At 39.8% G+C, this 19,733-nt stretch overlaps 1 protein-coding gene across 1 annotated transcript in view; it reads right to left on the bottom strand.

Moving 5' to 3' along the window:
• WIPI1 (WD repeat domain, phosphoinositide interacting 1) overlaps window positions 1-19,733 on the bottom strand; it is a 30,327-nt gene that overhangs the window by 5,139 nt on the left and 5,455 nt on the right. Inside the window, exons 3-9 of the mRNA XM_029283033.1 lie at window positions 15,905-16,001; window positions 10,521-10,618; window positions 7,150-7,242; window positions 5,263-5,333; window positions 2,770-2,877; window positions 1,793-1,957; window positions 126-233 (exon numbers count right to left, since the gene is read on the bottom strand). Of these exons, the coding sequence (XP_029138866.1) occupies window positions 126-233; window positions 1,793-1,957; window positions 2,770-2,877; window positions 5,263-5,333; window positions 7,150-7,242; window positions 10,521-10,618; window positions 15,905-16,001 (740 nt within the window). The remainder of the gene's footprint in view (window positions 1-125; window positions 234-1,792; window positions 1,958-2,769; window positions 2,878-5,262; window positions 5,334-7,149; window positions 7,243-10,520; window positions 10,619-15,904; window positions 16,002-19,733) is intronic.

A 19,733-nucleotide genomic window follows, 5' to 3' on the forward strand; every position in this document is an offset into this window, starting at 1 on the left:
AAGCGACGACTGCTGATGGAAATCTGTTATATGTATACAGCGTACACAATCCCTTTTAAGTTATTGTACATTTTCTTTATTTTCTCTACATTTTCTTTGAATTCTTGAAACAACTAAGCTGTTACCTGTGCTTCTTAATTAAAACACATTCTCCACCATCTTGGGGATCCAGGTTGTAGATGTAAAGATGTCCACCAGATGTTGTAACTAAGAGCCGAGGCAACTTTTGGATCCTAATAAAAAATGTACAGGAACACAGCTGAAACAACCTCTAAATAGGCTGTGCCATTTGCCGCCGCTGGATTTCCTGGAAAATGGATTTGTAAGGTGAAGATGCTTATGGGAGAGATTTGGCAGCCAAATTTGGCCTATTCCTCTGATTTTAGAGTAAAACAACTACTATAGTATTTTAATTAATAGTAGGAAATATACATGGGGATAAAAAATCTAGATACATTATATGCAGGCATAAACATATGATTTTGAATCTATTATAAGTCTATATTAGTCACACTAATATAGGTTTCCCCCTAAATAAAGCTGTATTATCAACATGTATGTGATGCAGTTGTTGGAATAGAGCAAAATTCACTTCTTTACTAACCAATCTACTTCATGTAATTCTATTATTTGTCATGAAATCCAAAGCTTACTTCTAAAACAATGTGCCATACAGTATTTTCTTCTCCCTTTGAGATTTGGCCCAATGTTAATTTAAAAAAAAAATCTCTTGCAGCTCTGGGTCATGAAACAATAGCTATAAATGGCATGACCTATATTAATTAATATGCTCTTAGTCATCCCTTAAATGTGAGAAAGATGTCCAGAGATTTGGTTCAGGAGATACTTGGAGGGCAATGCAGAATATTTAGCATAATAAAATCCGTTTTGCCTTGCATATAGGATACAGCCAGCCTTATTGCAAATGTTATCAATGTAGGATGTATATCAATGCAGAGGAGAAAGTTTTGCATTTTGTGAGGTTTGAAGTCTCTGTCTGCATATGTCAGAACTGGGTAAACCATGATCTGCAGACTGCTTCTGTACTCTTATACATCCCCAGGGAGTTGCCACTTTCCCTCAGATATTGCCCAACAGATCAGCAATAAGCTGACTAGGGAGGAATAAAAAAAATAAAATCTATGGGGAAATGCCTCTTCCTTTGATAATTTGCAGAAGAGTAACTTCGATCAACCTAATGGACAATCAAATCAGAATCAGAAAAAGATTAACATGAGCCACTTTGCAGCGAGATGGGTGGCAAACAAAGAATGAATGAACGAACGAATGAATGATATTGGAATAAGATTTCCCAAGGCAGAAGATATATAAAAATAGAGAGTAAATACAAATGGCATGGTATTTATGAGGTGGGCTGGATTAAAACTGTATGGACATTTACCTGAAGTGCCTAGAATCAAAATATGTACCACTGGTTCACAGAATGTGGGAACCGTGAACCAATGCAAACTGCTTAATAGAATATGTTGATTATATTACATCATTTCAGTATCCAGTCTTAGCAACCATAATGTTCAGAAACTATCTTCCTAAGCTCAAAGATTTACAGTAATAGTGATTGTGGCCATGAGATAAAGAAACACCTGTTACTAGGGAGAAAGACATGAAAAAAATGAATGTTTTAGCCTTCCTCAACACTATTTGATTCGCTCCGCATCGTACCATTGATGAAACATTTCCACTGGAGCCAGGGTGCCTCTCCTAAATAAAATAGTTTGTCCAACACAAAGGAAGGCAATCTTGTTTGGCTGCTGTAGCCCAGCTTACGTACGTGGACAGCACACAGATGTTCCTTTGTCCAGAAAAGTTCAGGCGCACGGTAGCAAAGGCCCGGTCTTGGCTCATCATGCCTGATACTTGAGAAGGGAGGTAGTTGGTGGCAGCCATGAACATCTTGCCCATGTAGCCACTCCAGGAGGGAGGTTCTTCTGGCCGACTAAGACAAACAAAATACCAGATTACAACATTCTATTCCAGGAACTTCCATACAATATAAAAGCAACAAGGTCTTCACTTCCTAAAACCTAAAGCATGTAATTTCATTATCACTCCTCATTAAACTTCTCTGTTTCCCCTTCACTTCACCACTTCAGAGATGGGGACCCTCAGATGTTCCTAATCTATCTATATAAATAAAAATGTAAATGTTCGTTTGTTCAAAATCTTAAATCTCCGAAAGTTCTTCACCGATTGCTTTGAAATTTTGATACGACGTTGCATTCGAATACGCGCGTCCAGCTTGAACTCCAGTCCATCACTTTGATATTCCTAGCTCCCCTAATTGATCCCTCAACTTGGTATACAACTGCTTTTACAAACCCAAACAAATCCATTTCTGTACCACAATTGTACCTCATTGTGTGGCTTCACAAGTGTTAGAACTACAGATGCCAGTAGTGCCATTTGCAGTCAGCCATTGGAAAAGAGTCAGCTTGAACACATAACCACCCAAAACCCCTGGAATCAATTGGCAATATGTTGAATATGAACAATCCATGTTTTCCATTTTGCCAACAGGCTTTCTGGGATGGTCAAATTTGCTGCCAAATCAAAGCCTGAATGATCCACATAGAAAAACATTTGTAGCCAGTTAGAGTAATTCTCCCAATAAGTAAACCTTAGTTGTAAGCAGATCTACTCTGTGGAGTATTTTTCTCAGCTTCCATCTACAAGAACCTATCAAGAGAGACTTTCCTTGATACAGCTCAGTTCTCAATGGCACATGTACAGCATCATTTTGATACCCACCTGTCGGTGAGATGCTCCAACTTAAAGATATGCACTGTCTCAGTATTGCTTGATGCACACAAGAACTGGGAATCCATACTGAACACAAGGGAGCTGATGTTCACATACCTAAAGTGAAGGGAAGAAAGAACCCAGACAACTTAACTGGAATAGGAAAAGTAATAGACTGGCCCAAATAAACAAGCCTGAGAGATTCTTGTAGGATGGAAAAACTTTTTTTTAAAATCCCCTGAAGGTTTTATTAGCAAGGATATAGCATTGAGAATATTGCAACCGGATTCTAATCCATTGTTAGCCGTTGGATATTTTCTGGATGAAATTGGACTAATCACTCACTCTCAATTAAACCTATCTCATAGGATTACTGTTGCGGAGAACATGGGAGGTGTGTGCACTATGTAAATTACTCTGAACTCTTAAATGAAAGGCAGGATGGAGCTGTGTTTTTATTTCTGTGGGTGTTTCTGCATAAGACTATCCCAAAGTCTTACTACTTTAGAATAAGAAAAATAATACACAATGTATCATTGAAAAGTTTTCTCTTCAAGGCCTTCCAAAAGTGGGGCCATCCTAATCTCAGGAGGGGGGTACTCTAGAGCATGGGTCCCCAATCCCTGGTCCGTGGACCACTACCGGGCTGCGGCATGCCAGCAACCGGTCCGCATAAATAAGCAAAGCCCCAACCGCGGGATGCAGGAAGCAAACAAAACCACGCATCCTCCAGTCCGCGGAAAAACCTCTCTTCATGGAACCGGTCCCTAGTGCCCAAAAGGTTGGGGAACCTCTGCTCTAGAGGGCAGGAGCTACAGCAGAAAAGCAACATCCCCTGGTCCCTGCCAACCAAATGTTTTGACCGATGGGGCCTGGAGCATGCCCATCCAGCTGGACCAGATTGGAGAGACAGAAACAACTGGAAGAAGGTGACCCCTCAGGTAACCTGCTCCCGGGCCATGAGGGGCTTTAGAGATGATGACCATACATGGAATTGCAACTAGAAAAATACTGGCAACCAAAGTAGTGATGTTACATGCGCAGAATAGCTGACACCATTTTACAACCCGTGCAACTGCATTCTATGTCATCTGAAGCTTCTAAATGCTTCCCAAAGGCAGCCCCACATAGAGCTCATATGCTGCCGTAGTTTGCCCTTTTTCCTCAGGGATTGGTTCCACTCAGTTTGACAGAAGGGGAGACACTTTAGCTGCTGCCCCTCACTTGCGGGTTGCTTGAGGCTTTGATGCTCTCACTCTACCTCTTTAACATCCACACGAAGCTACTGGGTGAGCCCTGGATTCTGCAGGTAAGTCTGTCAGTGTATTGAGCCAGGGTATGAAGGCTGCTCAAGTCTGGATGAGGAAAATCTTCAGCTCAAGACTGAATGGCTGTAACTGGACCTCTGGGTCTGGGATGCTTTCACCATTGCATTTCCCATTTGAGACTAGCGTGCAACTTGGGAGTCCATCTGGACTCGCAGCTATAGCTTGAAGAGCAGATGGAAATTGTGACCAGGAGAGTTTTGCACAGGTTCACCTTGTATCCTAGCTACACCCTTTCCTTGATCACAAGGCCCTTCAGATGGTCGCTTATGACCTAATCATCTCACAGCTGGGATTATTGCAATGCACCTTACATATGGCTGCCCTTGAAAACAATTTGGAGGCTATAGCTCAGTGATGGCGAACCTTTTAGAGACTGAGTGCCCAAAAACCACCCCTGCTCCGCCCCATCCCACCCACTCTGTCCCCGCCCCCAGCCTGCTCCGCCCCCACCCCGCCCACCCGCAGGGCCACTCACCACCTCCACGACCCACCGCAGATCGCCCAGGCGGCCCAGCAGCGCCATGGCGGCCATGCCCTCCGCCCACACCCTGCAGCATCATCTGTGTGCAATGGAGTGCGAGAGCGGAGTCTTGTTCCAGCTGCCCAGCTCCATGTGCTCGGCTGCGCTGCTCCGCGTGGGCCGCGCTCAGGCGACTCTCCTCTGGGGGGGCTGCTGGTGAGTAGGGGGCCACAGGGGAAGGCGGGGCTGGGGCAACAGCACGTGTACCCATAGAGAGGGCTCCGAGTGCCGCCTCTGGCATGCATGCCATAGGATCGCCACCACTGGTATAGCTGGTCCAAAATACAGTGAGTCCAAACTGTGATCCTGTGACCCATGGAGACGCTGCAACAGTTGTTAATTGTGAAAAAAAGTCGGAAGTCACTTTTTCCAGTGCTGTTATAATTTTGACTGGTCACTAAATGAATGTTTGCAAGTTGAGGACTACCTGTATATGTTTTTAAATATTCTAAACTGCCCACTTGAAAGAACAGGTTAGGGATAGATCATCACGGAGAAATCTATATGGTCACTAGGAGTCAAAAATGACTTGGTGGCAGGTATCAATCAATGAAGCAGCTCAGAATATTTTTGGAGTTAGGCAGCCTCAGAATCCAATAAAATCAATAACCTGTTATTTCAAGTGAAATACTGGCATAAGAACAACAGACCAACCTCTTCATTCCTCTCCTGAATTCATACAGCTTTTGTCCTTCAGGGATGGAAAAAACACGAAAGACGGTTCCCTGGAAGGAAAGACAAGAGGACACAAAAGTAAGAGACTATCGCGTGAAAAGGAATAGCAGTGTTTTGCTTTTGGAAAGGAGATACTACCATCTTTTCTACTTTGCATGGATAACAATCTTGTAGCAAGGAGCAGAAAAGTTGGATTATCAGAGAGACTAGTAGAGATTCTACCAGATTAGATCCACTTTAAGGTCATAGAAGAGGCTTTTTATAGTTATGAAATAAGTGGATTAAAGCTAACAGATGCTCAAGTCAACTATTTTGTTGTTTTTTAACAGAAAATGCACCAAATTTCCACAATGGGAAACTGGAGAATCACAGAACTACATGGAAACCACAACCACACTTACTACACAGCAAAGTAGAATGAATTAAAAGATCCTCAGTGGCAGAAAAAGGGGTGGTCTTACTCCAAATACTTATGTTTTCTCTATCTGTCCTTTCCCCCCTTCTTCCTAGCCATCCTCCTACATCTCCATCTGTCCCGTTTTCTAATTTGTAAGTTTCTTAATAGGGTCTAACAATAATAATGATTTTTTTTTTAAATTATCCTAGGAACAATTATAGGTAGGTATCAGAGCAAAGTCCATCCTAAATAAGCACACAAATAAATGGATGATTTACTTTTAGCTAATGCCCCAGAACATTATTAGAAAGCAGTTGTCTCTAGAATTTACATCTGAGGAAATATTGTTTAGGATGAAGCAATGTTTGCTTAGGTTGGGTGGCTACTAGTTGGGTCATAACATGCGGTCTTAGAACAAGGACTTCTGATCTCTATGAGATTTGTTCCTGAGCATGTATGACCTGAATGACAAAGATTCAACCTATTTCTAGGTGTATGACCCAGCTAGTAGATAGAGGTAAATGTACAACTAGAAGTAGAGTGATTACTCTGATAGCAGCCTTTAAAAAACTGAAAGGTCAAAACTGTTCTCCTTTCTGAACACTGGACACAGAAAAATGAAGTTAGAGGAAGGCTGATTTCAGTCAAACAGATTCTTAAGAATAGTTTGACAGTGAAATTAATTACTGGAAAAGGTGATAGGCTCTTCCTTCATTGGAAGAGGTCAAGAGATACATTTGTTTGGAATGCTTTAAATGTGAACTCCCATACTGAGAAGAAGGTTGGAAACGGTGGCCTATATAGGCCCTACAAGTTAAACAATTCTAGACCCTTTTCCTGCTATTTCATCAAAAGTTCTTTTGATAAAAACTTTTTCATCAAAAAGTTTTTCACTCCTCTGGGTTCTAAACAGTCTCTTGAATGACTAAGCACTCCAAATGAATGGGACTTTTGGACAGACATCTCTTCAGGTCACGTTCATAAAGGCTATCGGATTTAATTAAGATAACAAAAATGTTGGAAAGGTGGAGGAGAACAAATTGAAAATCTAGAGCACTAGACTACATTTTTGTCCTATGCTGAAGGTAAGGCAAGACAGCATTAATCTAAGAGAGAAAAACTAAAGACAGAAAAAACTAAGTGATATGGAGAGGAAAAAACAAAAAAGAATCAAGAGGGGAAAAAACCTAAATGAATGAATACATTTTTGTCCTAGGCTGAAGGGAAAGTGAGGCAGCATAAACGTAAGAGAGGGAAAAAAACTAAATGAAATTTTATTTATTTAAAACATGTATGTACCTGCCTATCTTATAGCCATCTCTCGGCAGCTTCCCATAAAGCTTTTACTACAGGTGGAAAAAAGATATCCAACAGAATCAAATGATAATCCAAATGCTTGTCTTCTTTAGTCCATTTCCTCTGAGAAAACAAGATCTACTTGTTAATCTCCCAACACATTGTTGACTTACCTTTTCAGAAGCACTTGCTAGTTTTGAACCTGTAGAGTTGAAAGCCAAGGCTGCGAGGGGTCCTTCATGGGCAGAAATAGAACAAACATCTCTCTGTTAAGAAGGGGGAAATTAAACTATGATTATAGTAACTAAAATATATTTCAGCCCACCAAAGTACAAGAGACAATAAAGTAAAAAATACATTGCAGGATCCAATTAGGGTCTGTCACCAGGACCATAACATTATGGTTCTGACAGAGACGAATAAAGCAGATCTCCGAGGCTTGCAAATTCCTCAAAGAACATATTTATTAGTTACAAAGTATCAGCAAGTCAAAAGTGAAACCAAGTCTGGAGACAAGGTAACAATTCCCCAATACAAAGTTTAAAAATCCCACCACCAAAGCTGTGCAAGCAACTACGTTCCCCAATACATCTTCTTGGCGGGCTTTTTACGCAACACCTAGCCTGCAGTCTCGGGAGCAGCCAATGACCTTGGTTCCCATGGGATAAAAGTTTATATACTAGCGAAGCACCTGGCAACCCCCCCCTCCATTCTATGTGGCAACCGAAAATGAATAGGGAAAATGGCTGCAGCCATGCTCATTTGTAGAGTTGACACATAGGTTTTGTCTTCTGAGCTTTCAGAAGCTCAGAACCCATCCTCAGAGAACTTCTCTCTAGCAATGTGTGCTATTCTGTGTGTGGTATTTACTGTATATGGTGTTGTATGTGGCTTTTTAGATGTTGATTGGGGTGTTGATGGCAAGCTATTAAGTCGGCTGTTGTTTGCTTGTGCTGCCCAGCCCTCACATTTGAAGTACTTGATAAGCTGGTGCTAAATCAGCATTCCTGTTGACGAGGGAGTGTTTCTTAGGCTTCCATCACTTCCCTAGCTGTTTTTGTGCTTGCTCGTCCAACAATCTTAGTAGCTGCAAAATTGAATGTATGTCCTTGTTCATTGCAATGTGAGGCTACCAATGAGTTCAGGTCTCCTCATCTGACCACTTGCTTGTGTTCTTGCAATCTGATGGTTAGCTTCCTCCCAGTCTGTCCTACCTAGTCACAGGGGCAATCCATGTAGGGGATTTGGTAATTACATTGGAAGTATCTTCCACCTCCACGCGATCTTTACAATACATAATTTCTCCTCGTATGCTAGCCTCTGGGTGGTGTCTGATGCCCACTTGCAGATCTCGGAAGCTGTGTTCTACCGCATCCAAAATATTTTTGATATATGACAGGGTGGTTGGTCTTGTACTTTGTCTTCCTTTCCCTCCCCACGGTATTGCACAGACATCTTGTAACAAATGATTGTGGGTACCCATGCTGCTTGAATTGTTCATGTAGATACCTGCTCTCCTGCTGTTTGGACTTTTGGGTACTACAGTGGGTTCTCATCCTGCCATATAGTGTTCTGATGCAACTAAGGAGAAACTTCCTGACAGTTAGAACAATTAACCAGTGGAACAACCTGCCTCCAGAAGCGGTGAACGCGCCAACACTGGAAGTTTTTAAGAAGAAACTGGACAGCCATTTGTCCGAAATGGTATAGGGTTTCCTGCCTGAGCAGGGGGTTGGACTAGATGACCTCCAAGGTCCCTTCCAACTTTATTATTATTATTAACTCTTTTTGTGTGACAGTGGATGGTTGCTGTTGAAATTCAGAATGTGTCAAGTGTTGGTGGCCTTGCAATAAACTGTGTTTTCTAGGCTTCCATCCTCTTGTCTGTTGACAAGTGCATCTAAAAATGGTAATTGCTTAGCTGTTTCTTCGTCCAATTGTGAACTGTATGTCTGGGAAGATGGAGTTCAGTATGGTATGAAAGTCTTTAAGTGCATTTCTCTTGATGATGACAAACGTGTCATCCACATAATGGCACCAAAATTTAGGTTCTGAAATTCATGGTGTTCAAGCAGGACTGTTTCTGCAATGACTCCTGATATTGGGGATCCTATTTGGTGTCCTTTTTATTTGTTTGTACATTTCCCGTGCCTGGGAAACGGTCCCGTCAGTCAACAGAAATGCTGATTTACCACCAGCTTATTCATTACTTCGGATGTGAGGGCCGGGCAGCACAAGCAAATGACAGCCAACAACTTAACAGCCAGCTATCAACAGCCCAATCAACATCTAAAAAGCCACATACAACAGGCACTATATAAATATCACACACAGAACAGCACACACTCTACTAGAGAGAGGTTCCCTGAAGATGGGCTCCAGTACAAGTCCGAAAGCTCTGGTCCCAGTGACTGGCCCAGATTGGATCCCGCAACATTATCCTGGGACACATATATTCGTAAAAAAAATGCATGGCCTATCTAACATTATGATACAGGTATATGCAAAATGTACGGTGTGTGGAACCAGGTATAAAACAGCCAGATTTGGATGCCTGGATGTAATATGCACATTCCATTAGTCTTGCCCCTAAGATATATTAGTGGTCCAGACATAATTTGGAACACATACATTCTAAGGAGAGAATCAGTGAAAAAAGGGTAGAGCTGACAGCAGCATGTAGCAGCAATGAAAGGAAAGTAAGGATAAGAAAGATATTGGGTCAATGAGGGGAAGGCCTACATAGACTTGGACCAGCTAGGTTAGTGATCTTGAATTCAAGAATGGTGGTAGCAATGAAGGGAAGGAGAAGAAAGGCACTGGGATAATCAGTAGGTGGGCTGGTTCACAGTAACTAGAGGAGAGAGGAGCAAGGTACATCAGTGTTGCTCTACCCATCTATTCTAAATCTATTCGGGCAAAATCCTGGACTACCACATGATTCTAACTAAAGAAGAACAGGGACAAATCAACCGAGTCTAGCTGAATCCCCCCCCCACAATATTTGTTCCATGCAAGAACAAAACACGTTTTCTCTTTCTTGCATCCTTCTACTATGAATTAATCATGCTCATGATAGGATTCCCATTAAGCTGAAACAAGAAATGTGATTATTCAACAGGCGGATGTGAAGAAGGATTGGGGAAAACAATGGCAGCAAACAATAAAAATAAAGGAAAATATCCCAAATGGACTCCAGAATGTCAAAACAAAAACAACTTTCTGCACAGCCCTAAGCATCTGCTGCATGCTACATCAGGGGTCCCCAACCCCCGGGCTGTGGACCGGTACCGGGCCGTGACATTCCAGCAACCGGTCCGCACAAACAAGCAAAGCCCCATCCATGGAATGCAGGCAGCACAGAAAACCACGCACTCTCCGGTCCGTGGAAAAACCTTTCTCCACAGAACCGGTCCCTGGTGCCCAAAAGGTTGGGGACCTCTGTGCTACATAATGCTCCTACCTTATTTAAATTCGACTCTCAAGCCACAGAGTTATCAAATCTGCGCCCCAGAATACCTTTGTGATTCATTTTGGCACCTACCAAATAGTTTCCATCATACAACACAATCTCGCCGACAACAGGACTACCAGGATATGCCACGTAGGAGTTGGAATGGTTGATAGAAAGTGCGCATAAACCTGCCAATAGAAGAAATAGTATGGTCAGCAAGTAATTTAAGCTCAGGGATACAGAAGTAAGAGGTTCACAGATAACAGCATGGCTTCTCCCGGAAAAGCCTAACCTGTGCTGGACGAGTGCTGGCAGCCACAAGCATTCTGGACAAAAACCCTCTGGACTCTTGTGACATCTACAGGCAGCAGATGGTATAGTTCCATTCAGAATCTGACCACCAAATGTGAACATTCTGATTGATTTTCCCCTTCACAAATCCACCTTTAACTGGATGGCTTTTCCTTTATGCGGCCATTCAGTTTCAGAGATCATCAGGGAGATACCAATGGAATCCTCCTGGGGAACTGCTGACGAGGCTAGTTTCATGGTCTAACGCACAACAGGCACAGCAAAAGAATGTGTGTAAGCAAAGAATGAATTCACTTGAATCTGAGTGCTTTTGTTACTATACCGGAAAGTGATCAGCAGGCCCACTAAGCAGAAAGAGTAGAAAACAGCAGCAAAAATTAGAAATGTTCAAAAAACATAGGACAGCAATTTAAAGATTTATTGCACAGTGGTTGCCACTATGTAAAGAGATACCCATCAATAACACACTATATCCAATATTATTCCCATTTGTTTCCTTATTTTTACCACTTTATAAAAGCCACAAGGAATTAAAATGTTAGGTATATCATATCAGCGATAACAAAGGATCTTCACAGATTCAAAATCTATCTTGTAGGCAAGCTAAAGTTGTTTTAACTTTCGAAGTCATCCCAAAGTGCTTTTCTCCAAAAGGCGATTGGACTTTCTTGGTTTTTTTTTCTTTGAAAACGTTTTGCTTCTCATCCAAAATGCTTCTTTGGTTCTTCTTTTCCTTTTGGAAAAAAGCACCTTTGGGACAACCATGATCAGGAAATTGAGAATCTCCATAGACAACTTTCCAAGTCCCTTTGTATTTTGTTTAAAGCAAAACCCCAAATCTGTTTCAATGAAAAAAGAGTTCAAATTAGGGGCGGCTAATTATCTCTCTTCTTTTCAAAGATCTTGGATTCCCTGTCCTGAAAAATTATTAACCACTTGCAGATCCTACCTTCGCAATGTTACAGAATTGCCTGCTTCATTAAATAATTTCTTAGTGACATTCAAAATCCTTTGTTCAAAATGATTTACACTGAAAGACTCCATTTGTTAAAAGTGACCTATTCTGAGTTTGAAACATCTATTCTGGAAACGTCTCAACCTAAAACAGGCCTATATTAAACTCAAAACACCTGTTTTAACCTCAGAATATCTGAAATACCATCGGGTACTTCCATTAATACTACTAAACAAAGTGGCATATCATGATGTCAAATCCACCCCTTCTCCACTCTGCTCATACATTGTGGATTTAGTCTTGAGTGGTTGAGGGAGACCTATTTGGGGAACAATCCAATGAATTGAAAAAAAAACCCAATTAGCACTTTATGCTTGCTCTTCTGCCCTGATTATGGACTCGTAAGAAATTGTACACTGTGCTCACACTCTTGTGCACCACAGATGCAATTCAAAATGCATTTGTTGCGAAGATGTATTTGCCAATTTGGCCTGTCTGAGCCCCCACTCCCCCCCCCAAATGTGTTGGCAAATGAAATATAAAATATCTTCATAATTATTTTTGTTGAACAAAGGTTGTGTGCCTAATGGCTTTTATTTAATTAATTTATAAGCTTCAGAACTCAGAAGTCAATTTCCAGTAGCTTACACCATAACATATGAAAAACATAAAAGCCAAATAAAATTAAATCTATAAAATTAAAAACACAAAACTACCAGAAAACAATAGGTGCAGTGATGACCATTGAAAGACCCTTTTTGTGGAGGTGTAAATGTTGGCAGCGCTTTGTCCGGTTGGGTCTGGGGATTTGAGATTTGTCGCAAAGGAATGCACAATGCTGAAACTGTTTCATGTTTTGTTCCAACAGAATGTTCTCAAAACATCGTTAAGCTCAAAACAAAATCCATTTTGTGCACATACCCTCTTTTTCATACACAAAAACCTTATTGCATACAGTATTCCCCATCTTACAGTATTTCCCACATTACCCGATTTTTCTGCGCATTTCAGCAGCAAGCACATTTCCACACTAACTACTGACTCTAGTCCAGTGGTTCTCAACCTTTTTAATGCTGCGACCCCAACCGGTCGTACGTCAAGGACTACACTGGTCGTAAGTCGAGGACTAAACCGGTCGTAAGTCGAGGACTACCCAACCGGTCGTAACTCGAGGACTTTCCCTGCCCGGGAGCGCCGCGCATGCCTGGTTCCGCCCCCTGCGCCGGCCGAGGCATAGCTGGCAAGTGGCAGAGACGGAGCAGGCCAACCACCAGCTGGCCCAGCCCAAGGGAGGTAAGGCACCCGCCGGAAAAGGGGGGAAAAATGGCAGACAAAAAAATGGCGGACAGCCTTGCTTGGCGACCCCCATGAAATGGTCGATCGACCCCAAATGGGGTCCCGACCCACAGGTTGAGAACCACTGCTCTAGTAAATGAGGGATGGTTCTGCAGCACACACAGGTAATCCAGTTGAAGATTCGGAATGTGCCGTGTCAGAAAGCAGAGAAAAGCCCACTCATACAGATCAGGACTCTCCATCTTGCTGCATGTGTTGGACCCACCATTCCAAGAATCCTTAGACAATTACTATGCTGGACAGACAAAACTAAAGATTCATAAGGCTGCTCCATTAAGATTCCTAAAGTCTTCCAATCCCACACTTTACTTTTTCTCCCCCCTACAGAGCACCCTCCTGGCCTACAGGCAAATTTAATACCATAAATACAAATGATGTTTGCAAATGTCATAAAAGTCCAGCCACAGATGAAAAGCAAGTCCTTCTGTTAATACTCAAAAGTTCTCTTTGTATTTCTAAGTGCCACTTGGCTCTGGGCCAAACATAATATTTAGCAGGTTGTGTTACAGCATTGGCATGAAAGCATGGCAGACAGGAAGTATGGATTTATGGATTTATGTCATCCTAAATTTTATGCTGCTTTAAGGAAAAGCAAATTTAATATATTGAGTGACCATAAATTGCATTTTTAAAAATTTAGGGTGCCAAGAGCAAAAGGGGATAACATGTCACAGATGACATCTCCCGAAGGGCTGATCTAGAACTGATCTAATGCCTCCTTTTTGTTAAAATAAAATAGCTATATTAAAGTTACAAGATGTTTAGCACATTTAATTCTGTAGGAAGAGCGGCAGAACTTGGTGGTTGAGTTAAAAGAGAGATCAGCTTAGAATCCTTATATAGCCACAAGAGAACTTTAATTCCGTTGACCTTTATCTAACCCTAAACAGGAACTGTTATTTGAGAAGATTCCTAAAAGATAGGGGTGGGTTTTTTTTTTTGCAATAAATCAGTTTACTAATTGGACCTTCATGTTAGACCTGGTCTTTCCCACCTGAGAAATACTCCTGGGAAGAAAAAAATTCCCATTCTGAAAGAGTCTGTTGCTATGCTGGGAAAATCTATTAAGTTCATTTTTATTCTGGCTCCCATTTTCTCAAACATAAGTTCATTTTGGCCTGCATCCTTATTAGTCTGTAATTTTTACAAACTGGCCAAGTACATATATTTAGGTTTAAATTGCTCAAGTATATGTAGTATTTATGTTTCTGAATTCCCAGCTTCATTTCAAAATTCAAAAAAGTGCAGAATAGGCATACAACTATAATCAAATAGTGATAGATAGATAGATAGATAGATAGATAGATAGATAGATAGATAGATAGATAGATAGATAGATAGATAGATAGATAGATAGATAGATAGATAGATAGAGCGAGCCTCTGTGAAGGTCTAAATGATGTTATACAGAAATAATATGTCCTACAAAATGCTTTGTTCCTGGTTACTAATAGAAAGGTGTGAAGTTATTAATTTTTGTATTTGCATTGGAGAAGTAAAGATAAAGTAAACAACCAGATCTGGGCTCCAGAAATCCAGACAATTACTAGATGGTGGCAGAGAGATATTTTACCTGTATTGTTCTATTATCATCTAATAAACATCTGGATTTTTTGCAGTCCAGATATGATAGTCCCAGATAACTATAAAAGTGCTGCCTCAGAAGTCCTCAACCATTCAAACTGCAATATTCCCATGAAGTGAAAGAGCTTGTACATTATAGAAAAAACAATCACATTATTTTTGAATGTGCATGTATCTATATATCAGCAAAATATCAGGAACCTTCCCCATAGTATAGATTTTGTCTGACTTTTGGGACATTAAAAATGAACAAACAGGTAAGATAAAATTATTTGAGGAACCCACTTAAGTGGAGAACTACTTGTCCATGCCAACCCTCCTATTATTTACAATGATAGGTGTACTTGCAAATTATTGATGTTCCTTAGTCTTAGAAAAGTTTCTAATACAGGTAGTCCTTGACTTACAACAGTTCATTTAGTGACCATTCAAACTTACAATGGCACTGAACAAATAACTTATGAACATTTTTCACACTTAGGACCACTGCAGCATCCCTAGGGTCACGTGATCAGAATTCAGATGCTTGGCAACTGATTCATATTTATGATGGTTGCAATGTTCCAAGATCACACGATCAACTTTTGCAACCTTCTGACGAACAAAGTCAGTGCAGAAGCCAGATTCGTTTAACAACTGTGTTACTAATTTCACAACTGTAGTGATTCACTTAACAACTCTGGCAAGAAAGGTCATAAAATGGGGCAAAAGTCACTTAACAAATGTCTCACTTAGCAATAGAAATTTTGGGCTCAATGGTGGTCGTAAGTTGAGTCCTACCTGTAATAGCCAATATTATACAATAGCAAATGGCTGCTAGCTGGACTGCATGGGGAAAGCAAAAGAGCGTCTTGCCTCAGAATTACTGAGGTTACCATTGACACATACCTTCTTCAGAGTTTCTACTGCCTTACACTGGAGTCAGGACAGATTTGTAACAATAGAGACTAAGCTGAGCATTGGTTTAGGGAGCAGAAGTGGGCAGAGATCTTGCTGATTATATGTTTTCTTGAAATAGTTATGTCGCAATAACTCCGAGAAAGCTATAATGATGTAAACTTGCAACAGTTAGGACAGAAAACAGCCAAAACAATAATTAATCTGCTTCCAGCTACAGTTAGAGGTAACAACAAGACCAAACTATTTCTATTGCAGAAAGCTGCAGGAACATTTTTCTGCTGGCACTATGAAGAGAAGAAGATCAGAAAGATTCTTCTTTTCACAAAGTCCTTTACTCCTCTTTGGCAATTCATCCTTGTTCCCTTACCTGTGGTGTTAGGAGGGGTGTTCAGGATTGTTTTCAGAAGCTTCATGTCTTTAATGTTATGAATATAAATAGATTCTTCCAAGCAAACAATCAGTCTCTGCAAGGATAAAAAAAATTAAAACAAAACTCTTGTTATTTAGACATTAGAAAGACCCCAAGCGGCTACCAGATCCCATTAGGGCACGGGTATCAAACTCGCCACGTCACGTGAAGTGTTGCGACGCATCGCAACTTTTTTTGCATTGCTGGAGCTGGGGTGGGCGCAGCCTCCGCATGATACAACCAACCGGTGGGCCGGCAATTTGACACCCCTGCATTAGGGCATTCCAGAAGGGTTCAGTCACTCAAACTACCTTTGAGGAAGTAAATAGGAGGACTCCTAACTTTATCACTTTTGATATGCACTGCATAATTATATTATCTTTTCTTCAGCTACTGCTGAAGTGATAGGCAGAAACAAGATCACAAACAGTTCTCTGTAACATGCCGTACTTGGTATTTGAAAAGAGATAGATATAATTCAGAAATAGCATCTGACACATCAGCCCCTATAGTTCTCTGTGACATGGGAGTGTTATCTTTACAAAATTGTTTTACCTCAAGTAAATCAATTCCTGATTATGATTCCAGAATTTTCTAGAATCCTATAGTTGAAAGGGATTTTGGAGGTTTTCTAGTGCAACCATTTCCCAAGGCAGGAATCCTCAGATCAATCCAGACAAATGGCTGTTTAATGTTTGCTTGAAAACCCCCAAGGATGGAATATAATTGACTTTGTTTGCATTCTTGGCATGGTGAACAGATTTGATTTGCCACAATATCCTTGTACCCACTCTTATTTTAAAATGTCATGAAATTTCAATCTTATTTTTTATTTTTTTTTACTTTATGTTGGGATAATATGCTCAACATTTAGGAGTATAATGGTGATTATGGCATTTATAGTAGCTGCTGTAGTTTCTGTACTATGAAATGGAAAGCATACTGGGAAAATGAATCAGTGGACGCACATTCTCCAAAATTACTTGATTGTATCATATAACTAGCTGTCCAGATAATGCTGATCCATGCATAATATCTGTTTGGAAAATTGCATTTACTGAAGCTCCTGCAATCCTATATTCATTTACCTGGAGGTCAACTCCATTAAACCCATTGTGACTTATTTCTGAGCCTATATTACTGTACTGTGAAGATATATATTAGCCAATTCAGCTAATTATTGACTAACCTAAAGCAAGCTAGATAATTACACAAAAAAATATAATACTGCAAATAGGAACATGGTTTCTTCCTTGTCCAGCATCTATGCATATTAGAAACAGGAGCAAAATATCATCTCTGACAAATTGCTAATGGTATAACCATGTTGGGACCATCTGGTTACAACAATCTAGATCTTTTAGCTTTTTCAATGAAAACATAAAAGCCATTTACAGGATCTAGCGAGGCAAAGAACACAAAGCATCTGAAATCACGCTAGCAACTTGCTTGGCATCCTGAGGCCACTGAAAATGTAGTGTATTTAAGAGGAACTTTATGTTCATAAACCCAAATTTGAAATTATTGCAAAAATAGGATTCACTACTTAAATCCTTTATTTTTTATAAAACAAACTCCTTTTTTTCTAGATACAGCATTCCAAACAAGGACTGTCAAGTGATTGAACCATGTTATTTCAATAAATAAACATGTTATTTCCAAATAATGTAGCACTATATTTTCCAGTACCTCATATATAATGCTAAAGTAATCAGAGATTTTCCACTAATATGATTCATGCGGAAGAGAGTGTAGTCTAAGCCTGTGTCATTATCAGTGGTAAATTTGGATTTTGCAATGAAATACTCTGCTTTTACAACTTCTAAAATTCCCTGTAAGAGCAATGTACTGCCTATATAAAAATCCCCACTTGTTGTCTAAAACTGGCTACTTATTTAAACATAAACTAAAATTTCCTTGTCTTTTCCCCCATATCTCCTAATATCCCATTTTGTTTCTAAATCCCTAAAAAAAGGGGGTCTGACCAAAAATGTACATGGCATTAATAGGAATTCATTTATATGCTGATCACTGAGCTCTGAGTAAAATCATATGCCAGTGAAATATAACTTTAAAATTACATTGAAAGTTTTACAACAGGTTCAGCTAGACTACAAAGTGCCACTGAAGAAGGGATACATCCAAAATTCATAATTTTGGAATTTTTCCCTTTCCTCTTTATACTCAATAGTTTTTAGTACCTGCCCTCCTCTTCTTATAATAAATTCTGATGAGTGTGAGGATTCAAAATAACATTCCAGCACTATACCAACTTTGAGACTAGATTCTCAGATGAGGACTTAACACCATGCATGCTGTTTTGTAATGGGCCATGTGCCTCAACCTAAGTTCTAAACTCCGGTGTGACTCACTTCCAAGTGCCAACAAGAAAGCAGCCATTAGTCCAGAAGTACATTGCTCAGAATTCTGGGAGTTAAAGTCCACACATCTTAAAATTGCCAAGTTTGAAAAACACTAGTCTAGACAGTCTCCCGCATTCCTACTGGGATGAGAGAAAAAGTTCCATGGAAAAAGGGACATTTGCATATTCCACCAGGCACGAACAAAGGATATTAGAAAGATAAAAAGAAAAGGATAACTAAATGAGATTAAAATGGTTCAATTATAAAGAACAACTTGGAAAATTGTAGATATTCAGTTACGGCAGAAGGAAGCTAGTTGCTACATGGCAAATCAAAAATGTAGATTTTTTTTCTGATCATAAAAACAGCAGAGACACATGTGTCCTTCTCAAGATCATACAATACGTCACATTACATGAAAAGGTCAGGACAAGTAAACATATACCATACCTAGCATATTGTTAGTTTTTGAAATTTAATTCCCACAGCTGTATTTACAACAAAAACAAAGTGTTCTGTCATTTTAAAGATTAAGAAATCTCTTACTGAAGAAGTTTTCATGGATAACAATCCAGTTCATGTATTTAAAGAAACAGACCATTGATTATAATTGAAAAATGTGTTTGGAATAACCAATTAGCCTATCCAATGATATAATACTTTGTTGCTGCAATGGTGGTGAACTTAAGAAACAGTTGGTGATGGATAGTTTTAAGTTTTGAGTTTTCGAAGATTAAAACACATTTTTTTTCGATAAGACTTCGTGACCAAACAGCAGTCTCAATGTTAAAAAAAAAATATGGAAGGGCAATACCTTCATTCCCTGCTTAAATCCCAAAGGATCCTGGTGGAACTTCCTTAAATGATGGTTTATAAAATTGGTCTGATAGAAAATGGCAATTTTCAAAAGTCTGTGTATAAGCAAGGCAAGATTAAGTACCCTCCATGTTCGGAATTATGACAAATTCATAATCTATAAATAATTTATTTATATATCCACAAATTAGAAGCTTCTGGAGAAACCATAAAGCAGTTCATCCAAAATCCTAGAACCTTCTTGTTGAGAATCAGAACCTGAGGCAAAACAGGCTCTTAGTTTCAAAAGAACAACCCATATTCACATTCCCATTTTTTAAAAAATTATGCTTATAAATTATCATACCCTTTCGCCAACTGGAAACCAGATTTGATTTTGCCAAACATATGTGACTAATAATGACCTGGCACTAAAAAGCTTCATCAGCTTAATTTAAAAGGATTCCTCTACTCTAAAATGCTAAAAGTTTCCATTCATGTGTCCAATCAAGAAAAATAACCACACAAATACTCTTATACTTTTCATTATTTGCAAAAATAACATTTCATCACAACGTCCTTAGCACTTTATGTTAAGGTTTGCAGCCATGCTTGACAGATGACATTCT

This window comes from Protobothrops mucrosquamatus, unplaced genomic scaffold (genome assembly GCF_001527695.2).
Source record: "Protobothrops mucrosquamatus isolate PMUCROS unplaced genomic scaffold, P.Mucros_1.0 scaffold9, whole genome shotgun sequence".
NCBI classification, from domain to species: Eukaryota; Metazoa; Chordata; class Lepidosauria; order Squamata; family Viperidae; genus Protobothrops; species Protobothrops mucrosquamatus.